The sequence below is a fragment of the Nerophis ophidion genome, linkage group LG10 (genome assembly GCF_033978795.1).
Source record: "Nerophis ophidion isolate RoL-2023_Sa linkage group LG10, RoL_Noph_v1.0, whole genome shotgun sequence".
Classification (NCBI taxonomy): Eukaryota; Metazoa; Chordata; class Actinopteri; order Syngnathiformes; family Syngnathidae; genus Nerophis; species Nerophis ophidion.
In genome coordinates this window covers 728713-740451 of record NC_084620.1, presented here as the reverse complement: position 1 = coordinate 740451, position 11739 = coordinate 728713, and the positions used below count along the sequence as shown (strand labels likewise).

The 11739-nt window shown below is 42.3% G+C and overlaps 1 protein-coding gene across 1 annotated transcript in view; it reads left to right on the top strand.

Moving 5' to 3' along the window:
• Window positions 1-11739, top strand: part of kdm7aa (lysine (K)-specific demethylase 7Aa) — a 36090-nt gene continuing 24351 nt past the window's right edge. The window contains exon 1 of the mRNA XM_061911978.1: window positions 1-157. Coding sequence (XP_061767962.1) covers window positions 60-157 — 98 coding nt within the window. The 5' untranslated portion in view covers window positions 1-59. The remainder of the gene's footprint in view (window positions 158-11739) is intronic.

Sequence of the window (11739 nt, the reverse complement as noted above, 5' to 3'; positions counted from 1 at the left end):
CCAGCGGGCTCCGATCTCCGCCCCTCGTCGTCCCTGCGTTGTTTGGGGACAGTAGCAAGATGGCGGCGGCCCCGCTGTACTGTGTCTGCCGGCAGCCCTACGACGTGAGCCGGTTTATGATCGAGTGCGACATCTGCAAGGACTGGTTCCACGGCAGGTATGTCGGGAGGGGTCCGGGAGGTCGTTTTCGAGACCATAAACATTCAGGGTTTGTGTGAGAAAGGCGACGGTTCTCGGCGGCTGTGGAGCGGTGGCTAGGTTAGCTCGGCTAACAACTGGCGACGGGGTCTTTAAACCTTCTGTTGACGCCACTTTATCTCACACAGCGGGCTTCTTTTCCGACAAACCGCCTTGAATTTCTACAGAATGAATCTCTACCGAAACGACAGTGCGCGTTCATTATGTGTTTGCCTGTAAATGAGATACATTTCACAGAAAGTAACTAGTTTTGTGAGCCGATTCTGTCTCGTCGAGCTGATGTCAGTGTAATGTAAGTGCTCGTCATATACAAAGGCGGCGTGTTTAGCTTATATTATTATATTCACATTTAATATGTCGAACTCATTTAAACATGACCCTTTTTCTGACACCGATTGTATTAAGGTGCTGTGGTTGTACTTAAAAAATGTATTTCCCCTCCTCAAGCAACTTCTCCTACTTACTGACGCATTGTTAAGGATGGCTCGTTAATGCGCTTCAAACGTGCTCTCAAAGCGTCTTATTTTGTAGCAATTTGTAAAACAATAGGGCGATAATGTTTTGTGTGGTTTCGACTTGAAAGGCAACGTTTGAGAACAAGGACCTTGTTATTGTCGCCCTTTTGATTGACAGCTTGCGAAATTTAAATCCCCCCTTCTTGCCATGCACATGGCTGAAGGCGCCCCCTCTGGTCCAAATATGAACTGCGTGTTAGTTTTTGTTCTGTTCTTTATATCAATCCATCCATCCATCCATTTCCTACCGCTTATTCCCTTTTTGGGGTCGCGGGGGGCGTTGGCGCCTATCTCAGCTACAATCGGGCGGAAGGCGTTGTACACCCTGGACAAGTCGCCACCTCATCGCAGGGCCAACACAGATAGACAAGACAACATTCACACACTAGGGCCAATTTAGTGTTGCCAATCAACCTATCCTTTCTCTTTCTCTCCCTTCGCCACCCGGCGGAGGAAACTCATTTCGGCCGCTTGTACCCGTGATCTTATCCTTTCGGTCATGACCCAAAGCTCATGACCGTAGGTGAGGATGGGAACGTAGATCGACCGGTAAATTGAGAGCTTTGCCTTCCGGCTCAGCTCCTTCTTCACCACAACGGATCGATACAACGTCCGCATTACTGAAGACGCCGCACCGATCCGCCTGTCGATCTCACGATCCACTCTTCCCCCACTCGTGAACAAGACTCCTAGGTACTTGAACTCCTCCACTTGGGGCAGGGTCTCCTCCCCAACCCGGAGATGGCACTCCTCCGCCTGGTGGCGGGGCTCTCCCTTAGAGATAGGGTGAGAAGCTCTGCCATCCGGGAGGAGCTCAACGTAAAGCCGCTGCTCCTCCACATCGAGAGGAGCCAGATGAGGTGGTTCGGGCATCTGGTCAGGATGCCACCCGAACGCCTCCCTAGGGATGTGTTTAGGGCACGTCCAGCTGGTAGGAGGCCACGGGGAAGACCCAGGACACGTTGGGAAGACTATGTCTCCCGGCTGGCCTGGGAACGCCTCGGGATCCCCCGGGAAGAGCTAGACGAAGTGGCTGGAGATAGGGAAGTCTGGGCTTCCCTGCTTAGGCTGCTGCCCCCGCGACCCGACCTCGGATAAGCGGAAGATGATGGATGGATGGATGGATGGAATCAACCTATCCCCAGGTGCATGTCTTTGGAGGTGGAAGGAAGCCGGAGTACCCGGAGGGAACCCACGCATTCACGGGGAGAACATGCAAACTCCACACAGAAAGATCCCGAGCCTGGGATTGAACCCAGGACTTCAGGACCTTCGTATTATGAGGCCCTGCAGTCCTGGGTTCAATCAATCAATCAATGATTATTTATATAGCCCTAAATCACTAGTGTCTCAAAGGGCTGTACAAACCACCACGACATCCTCGGTAGGCCCACATAAGGGCAAGGAATACTCACCCAGTGGGACGTCGTTGACAATGATGACTATGAGAACCTTGGAGAGTACCGCATATGTGGGCACCCCCCAACCCCCTCCTCCTCTAGAGGAACCGAAAGCAATGGATGTCGAGCGGATCTAACATGATACTGTGAAAATTCAATCCATAGTGGATCCAACACAACTGTTTTATAGCATCCATCCATCCATTTTCTACCGCTTATTCCCTTTCGGGGTCGCGGGGGGCCCTGGTGCCTATCTCAGCTACAATCGGGCGGAAGGCAGGGTACACCCTGGACAAGTCGCCTCCTCATCGCAGGGCCAACACAGATAGACAGACAACATTCACACTCACATTCACACTAGGGCCAATTTAGTGTTGCCAATCAACCTATCCCCAGGTGCATGTCTTTGGAAGTGGGAGGAAGCCGGAGTACCCGGAGGGAACCCACGCATTCACGGGGAGAACATGCAAACTCCACACAGAAAGATCCCGAGCCTGGGATTGAACCCAGGACTTCAGGACCTTCGTATTATGAGGCCCTGCAGTCCTGGGTTCAATCAATCAATCAATGATTATTTATATAGCCCTAAATCACTAGTGTCTCAAAGGGCTGTACAAACCACCACGACATCCTCGGTAGGCCCACATAAGGGCAAGGAATACTCACCCAGTGGGACGTCGTTGACAATGATGACTATGAGAACCTTGGAGAGTACCGCATATGTGGGCACCCCCCAACCCCCTCCTCCTCTAGAGGAACCGAAAGCAATGGATGTCGAGCGGATCTAACATGATACTGTGAAAATTCAATCCATAGTGGATCCAACACAACTGTTTTATAGCATCCATCCATCCATTTTCTACCGCTTATTCCCTTTTGGGGTCGCGGGGGGCCCTGGTGCCTATCTCAGCTACAATCGGGCGGAAGGCAGGGTACACCCTGGACAAGTCGCCGCCTCATCGCAGGGCCAACACAGATAGACAGACAACATTCACACTCACATTCACACTAGGGCCAATTTAGTGTTGCCAATCAACCTATCCCCAGGTGCATGTCTTTGGAAGTGGGAGGAAGCCGGAGTACCCGGAGGGAACCCACGCATTCACGGGGAGAACATGCAAACTCCACACAGAAAGATCCCGAGCCTGGGATTGAACCCAGGACTGCAGGACATTCGTATTGTGAGGCAGACGCACTAACCCCTCTGCCACCGTGAAGCTGTTTTATAGCAGTGGTTCTCAAATGGGGGTACGCGTACCTCTGGGGGTACTTGAAGGTATGCCAAGGGGTACGTGAGAATTTTTCAAAGTATTCTAAAAATAGCAACAATTCAAAAATCCTTTATAAATATATTTATTGAATAATACCTTAACAAAATATGAATGTAAGTTCATAAACTGTGAAAAAAAATACGACAATGCAAAATTCAGTATTGACAGGTAGATTTTTTGTGGACATGTTCCGTGAATATTGATGTTAAAGATTTCTTTTTTTGTGGAAAAATCCCGAAAGGGAATAAGCGGTAGAAAATGGATGGATGGATGGATGTTTAGAATTAAGTTCATGAATCCAGATGGATCTCTTTTACAATCCCCAAAGAGGGCGTTTTTTTTTAATTGAAAATAATTATTATACTTGCCAATCGCTATTTTTAATTGAGAAAATGTGTTCTTATGCTTTCAAATCATATTTTTACTTGCAGAAAAAGGTTTTTTTTTACATTGATTAGTTTTTTAAATGAAAACAGTAGGTTTTTTTTACACTCAAATCTTTTTTTTTATGCGCTTCAAACGTCCTCTCAAAGCGTGTTATTTTGTAGCAATTCGTAAAACAATAGGTCAATAATGTTTTGTTTGGTTTCGACTTGAAAGGTAACGTTTGAGAACAAGGACCTTGTTATTGTCGCCCTTTTGATTGACAGCTTGAGAAATTTAAATCCCCCTTCTTGCCATGCACATGGCTGAAGGCGCCTCCTCTGGTCCAAATATGATCTGCGTATTGGTTTTTGTTCTGTTCTTTATGAGTCGAGTGGAAAAACATTCCCAAACATGTTTTATGCCTTTTGTTCGAGTATACCATATTTCCTTGAATTGCCACCGGGGCGCTAATTAATTTAAAACCTCTTCTCACTCCTGCGCTTACCAAAGGCATGCGGAAAAAGTAAGCATGCGCTAATTATTTTAAAACCTCCTCCCACTCTGGCACTTACCAAAGGCATGCAGTAAAAATTTGAGTGTGATGTAATAATACCATCATGAAAATCACATTTAATAAATAAAAACATTATTATGGTGTTACTTTTACTTATAAATATAGTCCATGCCAGCTCCTTCTGATCAAAAGCATCGATAACTTGTTTATAGAAGTCTTCCTTATCTTTCTTCAGTTTTAAAAGTCTCTCTGTCTCGATGGAGATCTTCCTTTATTACCTCCTCCAGCACATATCACGTCACTCATTTCACTTCTTCTGCAGCCCAGTAGTCGCAAAAAGGATCACTAGCGCCCTCTACCACCAGGAGGTAGGAGTCATTTAATGACTCATATTTGACAGACGCAGCTACGGTATTGTGACGGTCTCAAGCCGTCGTCTTGTGAGTTCCCAGGACCACCAAGGAAGGGCATGGCTTGAGCAGTTTGACTTTGTTTATTTTTCAGTAAAACCTCAGTCCAGGTCCCTCTTTCGCTCCTCCTCTCCGATCGCTCGCGGTCTCCTCGCCGCCATCTTGGGCCAGGCTCGAGCGTGCCCTGCCTGTCTGTCGGACTGTCTGCTCCAAAGGTATATTAATAAAACATAACTGCTTACTGTTCTTTTTAGCATACCGGTAATTAATAGCTTGGACCTTAAATCCTAATGAATAGCTCTTAATCTTCTTCCCTTTATGCGATTTCAAATTACCGGTATTGAAATCAGCCTCCTCCATTTTGAAAATGATGACAGGGGAAGTGTCACAAGTTTGACCTGGCGGTAATACTAAGCATACGCTAATTATTTTTGGAAGCGAGTTTGACCCGGCAGTAATTCAAGGCAGGCGCATACTATATGCCCGGTGGCAATTCAGGGAAATACGGTATATGTGCTCATCTCATACTACTCTTGTTTTGAAATAATTTATGCTACAAAGTCAAAAGTAAATTTGTGGTCGGGCTGGGCGATATGGCTGATAACTATTACAGTGTCTGTGTTTTGTATCGGTTTATTGATAATTATTTGTATTTTTATGACCTATTGAAAATATAGACTAGAATAAAAATATAGTAAATGTTAACATTTGTAGTTCAAATGTAACCTGCCTCAGATTATAATCCCCTCAACTATCAAGGCAGAAGGGAAAATAAATGTCACCATAACCATAGAAAACAATCAATGTAAACACAATTCTAAAATCACAATAAACACCTATTAACGTCTTTAAATTAAGGTGCCAAAAGGAATATGTAAGACATGCTTTAGTAAAATGTAACAAAATAGTGTAAAGTATGAAAGAGAAACCCAATAAGAACAACTAATGTTACCAATTAAAGGTAGCTATTAATGTGGTCATTTAGTCCTATTTAGGTATGGAAATGGAAATGCTGATTTTCCCCCAGGGATCAATAAAGTACTTTCTATTCTATTCTAATTGAATTTATGCGATGCAGTAATTACTATTTTAATTTAATTGGACCAAATGGTTATTTTTAGGAAGCCTGTTTATTTGTTTTGTATTTTATACAGGCCTGCACTTTTAGTTCCTACTTGTTTCTGTACATCCAAATAGGAAATGGGCGAGGGTTTAAAAAAAAAGATGAGCATGGCAAATGACTACTGTCCATTTTGAAAAAATGTAAAAAAAACACTGCCATAATGTCGAGGTGAAGTTCCTGTTTTATTCACAATTTCTTGGCTCTCTGAGGCATTTGTTTTTCGTTTCACTCCATGCAGAGAATACACAGCGAGACAGCAAGATCGTGTAACCAAAAAGACAGTTGATACCGTTAAGCGATTGGCTTTTCAGCATGTCCCTCATTGCTCACTGATCACTTCCTGTTTTTACTCGGTTACCAGATTGCAAGTGCCTTTGTTCATGCAACCAACCATACTTATTTTTCTCTGGTTTCTTTCGACCCAAAAAAATACACGTCCTATCGCAAGCATTTTTACTGATATCAATAACGTGTCTATCACAATATATATATTGATATAATTTTATCAGCCCGGCCCTAATTTGTGGTATTATTGGAATATCATAGCACTTACTCATTATCAAGCAGCTATATTATACACATTTTCACTAGCGCTATTGTCCTTTTTTAGTATCCATAAGAATTTCACACCCAACCTCTCTTGTTAGTCATTTTGAGTGAGCGTGCCCGTGCTGTTAAGTCCTCCATTTCGTGACTCATTGCGTGTGTGGTTACGCAATATAATTGTGTGTGTGGATTTCATTATTAGGTTCACTGGCACACACATATCAGGCAAGTTTATTCCAGGCTTTCAGGTCACAACTGGTGTGAAGCCTATTGGGTCACACCGAGTAATCAGTTTGGCTTCCTAATCAGATTTTGTTACGGTGTACATGTTTGAAGTACGTGCAGTTGTGTGCTCTGATAAGAGAAGGGGAGAACGTGCTACTGTCTGTATCCTCACACGTATTCAGCATGACCTGATATGGATGTATTTTGGTCCAAAAATATAACACTTGGTTAAAAAATAAGAGCAGGCTTTGCTGCACATCTTAATATTTAATTCTGTCAATGTTTGTTCTCCTGTTGTACGTATTAATGTTGTGTTGTTGTCTGTAACATAAGGCCTTTATTACATATAGACTGTTACATTGTTTATGTAATAGGTGGCTAAAGTGTACATAATGCCTCTTGTCATAGAGAGGCATGGACAAACACCGCTCATTAGCATTAAAGCTACAAACACGCAAAACGGCGTGATCCCAGCAGGGCTTACAGCATGTACGTTTAAACTACAGGTGTCCGAAGTGTGTGTCCGTTTCTGGCCAGCTGTTCAAGTTTTGTTGGCCCGCAGTGTATTGTCAAAATAAAATCAAACAAAAAACAGTAAGAGATAAGAGTAAATTGATGTAATGTAATGAAAAAAATCTGATATTTTAATACTAATAACTAACTGGAATATGCGATTTTGGGAGAAATTGGGTGTGAATGCTGAATGTGCACAAGCCAAACTTAAAGGTAACAGTTCAAAGGAGTCAATTAGCAAGCCAAATGACTCTGAGGCTAACACGCATACAACATTTCTACAAAAAGTTGGCATGTTAACGTTACCTTGCTAACAGTGAGCACTTGTCAAGTACCGATTTATGAGACCGAGGCGTACGGCTGCAAAATTGGCTAAAAACGTTTGCCTACTAACAAGTAAAAAGTTACTTGAATCAATCAGGTGAAAACTTAGGGAGAAGAAGACGGACCAAAAATGGCGGAATATTAGGAATCATTTTTAAATAAGACCTTTTAGTGTGGAGTTGTATGTGTGTGAATGTTTTTTCAGCATGCAAACAATAACTGTCAACTAAAGCACCGTTTGAATATATATAATAGCTATTTTCAGATTTTTTTTTTTTTTTTTTTTTTCGAGAATTAAAAAAAATGCTCGGCCCTTGCATGCTGTCACTTTTCAGTATGGGCCCTTGGTGGAAAAAGTTTTGACACCCCATGTTTAAACTGGGCACCAGGACTAAAATAATGATAAAATAATTCAATCAAAAATACTATGGCACCTCTGCTTAGTAATTCAAAATGACTTGTCCAGGGTGTACCCCGCCTTCCGCCCGATTGTAGCTGAGATAGGCGCCAGCGCCCCCCGCGACACCGAAAGGGAATAAGCGGTAGAAAATGGATGGATGGATGGAAAATAGTAGCAATGGGACAATTTTAAGCCCATTCCTTTAATGATGTAATAAAGTTTGTAAGCTTACTGCTGCTTGTGTCTGTGCTGATATTATTTATTTTGTTTATCTAACACAGTGGTTCTCAACCTTTTTTCAGTGATGTACCCCCTGTGAACATTTTATTAATTCAAGTACCCCCTAATCTGAGCAGAGCATTTTTGGTTGAAAAAAAAAGAGATAAAGAAGTAAAATACAGCACTATGTCATCAGTTTCTGATTTATTAAATTGTATAACAGTGCAAAATATTGCTCATTTGTAGTGGTCTTTCTTGAACTATTTGGAAAAAAATATATAAAAATAACTAAAAACTTGTTGAAAAATGAACAAGTGATTCAGTTATAAATAAATAAAAATCTACACATAGAAGTAATCATTAACTTAAAGTGCCCTCTTTGGGGATTGTAATAGAGATCCATCTGGATTCATCAACTTAATTCTAAATATTTCTTCACAAAAAAAAAATCTTTCACATCAATATTTATGGAACATGTCCACAAAAAAATCTAGCTGTCAACACTAGTTTATGAACTTACATACATATTTTGTTGAAGTATTATTCAATAAATATATTTATAAAGGATTATTGAAATGTTGCTATTTTTAGAACATTTTTGAAAAATCTCACCTACCCCTTGGCTTACCTTCAAGTACCCCCAGGGGTACGCGTACCCCCATTTGAGAACCACTGATCTAACAAATACAAAAACCCGCTTGCTTTATTACAATACATAACCATATTGTTCCTAGTTTCTTCCCCCTCAAAAGTTCATTTGCATGTTGTGGGAATCATCAGCGGGATCACAGGCGGGGGCTTCCCTCAGCGGGCCTTCTTGATTTAGGTGTCGTCCATTGGGGTCGGTGACGGGACAGAGGAGGTGATTGATGGGCGCAACGCGCATCCAAGTTCATTGTGTAATCCGTCAATGTCGCGCACTAAAGCGAGATGGATTGGCAGTGCAGAGTGCCTTTTTAGTGTTTACGTTAAGTGGATGAGAGGAAGCCTCACTGTTGACCACTAGTTCGGGTTTGTCCATTTAGGTGTCAGGCTGCTGTTAAAAGCTGTGTTTACCTTCCTTAGCACGGCAGCGGTATGACTTATTTTTAGGTTGATGGGTGTTGATTTGAGGTCAGCATTTCCTTTTTCCTCACTGCCAGACAAATAGAGCCTCAACGAATCATCGTCTTTACTAACGTCTCGTCCCTCCTTTTGTTTACTAATCCAAAGCTTCCTGTTGTCACCATCTTCAATGTGTAAGTCCGTTGTGGCTCTAACCACTACAAAACCTTTTTCAAAATGCCTTCCAACAGTGGCCACCTGTCTAGTGGCCATTTTTGCTGTTTTTCCTTGAGTGGTTGCTATAAACAAGTTTGACTGCAAATATATATGAACAAAGCAGTGCATAGTAGTTACTTTGTTGTACTTATGTGATGCTCTTGTTAAGTTGTCCAACAACCAACTGTCAGTTTCCTAAAGCCAGTGAGTTTGTTGACAGCCACAAGACGAACAATGTAGCAGTAATTTTTTTTTTTTTTTTTACGGGAACCTGAGACCTTGAGAAGAAGACGTGTGTTCGAACGCTCTGGGCTTGGACGTAACCCAACCTGCAGTAAAAACAGTTAAGCTGTTAAGACTCTCCAAGTGCCTTGTAAACAACAAAGCCATCTGCTTTTGTTGTTTTAACAGCCTCCTCCAAGCTGTGATGTCACCGGCGTGTGGATCAAACCACATATTCCAAACCCATGTGACATGAATCAGTGCCTCGAGCTGGACTGTTTGTGTAAGCAGTGTCTTTAGGAATGGGAGGCCTCTGGGTCACGTAACGCTAGCCTGTCCTCATCTTTTCTACATTGTACACCAGGGTCCCTAATGTGGGCTGTGCCGCGTGCTTAAAATAATGGCCATGCCGGCCTCCAGCCTTTTGTGTAGTTTGACTGATCACTGAGGACAATGAAGCCCTTCTCACAGTGCCACTGGCTAATGAATAAGCCCACTCAGCCACACAGGAAGGAGGCCCTTGATGAGAGGAAGTAGAAGGAAAGAGGCGGCTGACGCTCGGCGTTGATCCAAGCGCTCTAAGGAAGGAAAGTTCTGCTCACAGGTCTCTTAACGAGATCTAGAATGGCTTTCGGCAGTGCCAAATATTCCTGAACATATCCCTCTAGGCCAGGAGTCCACTACAGCCACCTCGAACATTTTGGATTCAAGTCAAAATGAGCTGTCCAGGACTTCTTTGCATGCCATTGAAGATGCTGTTGCCATTCTCACCCAATTACATTAATGTATTTAAAGGGGACTGCATTTTTTTGGGAGTGTTGGCATCGTTCACAATCCTGCGAGATTGAGACAGAGCAAAATTACATGTCTTTTTTTGGGAGGGAATTCTGAAGACATAACATGGTTTGCGAGATGCGGCTAATGGGAGTAACCATTGGAGTCTTCAAAGCCCTCTAAAACAACTTCAAAACCCTCTATTAACTTATTATATACACACTGCAATTACATTTAGGTAGTGTAATAACAGACAAGTTCATAATATTTAATATGTACAATATTTTGGAAATTTTAAGCATTAACAGAACCTCTTTCTTCGGCGCATTTATTTTCGTGCCCATAGCAACGCACTGTTGACTTACATCAAAAAATGTGTGTTCGGAAAACACACACACGTGTTCTAATCATGGCAGACTTTGTAATGGAAAACGAAGATGGTTATTTAAAACCTTACATTTTTTAACCAGACTGTACGGCGAAGGAACTACTGGTTATAGAAGCTAGCACGAAAAGAGGGTGAAACGTTAGAGCAGAGTGAAGCCTCGAGAGTCAGGACCGATGTGATTGGACAGTCTAAATGTGGAGCTTAGAGCCAAGCTATGCCGACATTAATGACGTGCTTACCCAAAATCAACTGGAAAACTTCTCCGGCCAGCTAGACCAAACGGACAAGTGTCCATCGAGTAAGTCGCTATAATATTGATCATGATACATGCAGCACATCGTGCTAGTTGTTACTACTACATACACTGTCAAGCTAGCTTTTTATAAACAGAACATTAATTGTGGATACATACTTTACGGATACTGTAATTGTGATTATTCACATTTTTCAGTCAGTACATATGGGTGTGCTATCACACATTGTGTTGTGCATTACAAACTCAAAAGCCATTCAGCTGCTGATATAGAAGATAGCATATGGCTAATGTCGTAGCAAGGTGACGTGTCACCATGCTAGAAAAATGGTACCTCAGTGTTCTAACAATAACATTTCTACAGCTTTGTTATTTTACAGGTTAAGGAACATAAATTAAGTATTGCTGGTAGTTTTTGGATACATTTTTAAGTGATTTAGGGGCAGAATATGTTGTTCCGGTTAGCTACAGTACATTGATAGCCAACTAGAACAAGCAGAGTACTACAAATTACAATCTCCCCCAAAATACATATGTGCTTTAGTCGCACATAAAGATTGTGAACGATAGGCAAAATTCTCCCCAAAAATGCACTTCCCCTTTAAAGCGGCACCCAACAGATAGATTTAGCACTACTTGTTAGGTGTTATATTTCATCATAACAATCTTAAATCAGCCCATACGCAGCTGGTCTGACCGCCATAAAAAGGCGTAGTGGGAGAGATTAGTGCTGCCAATTTAACGACTTTGTCACTAATATTCCGGGTCATCATTTGTACTAAAGTAGTCTTTGTTGTGCCTCACAAAAACTGTCATTA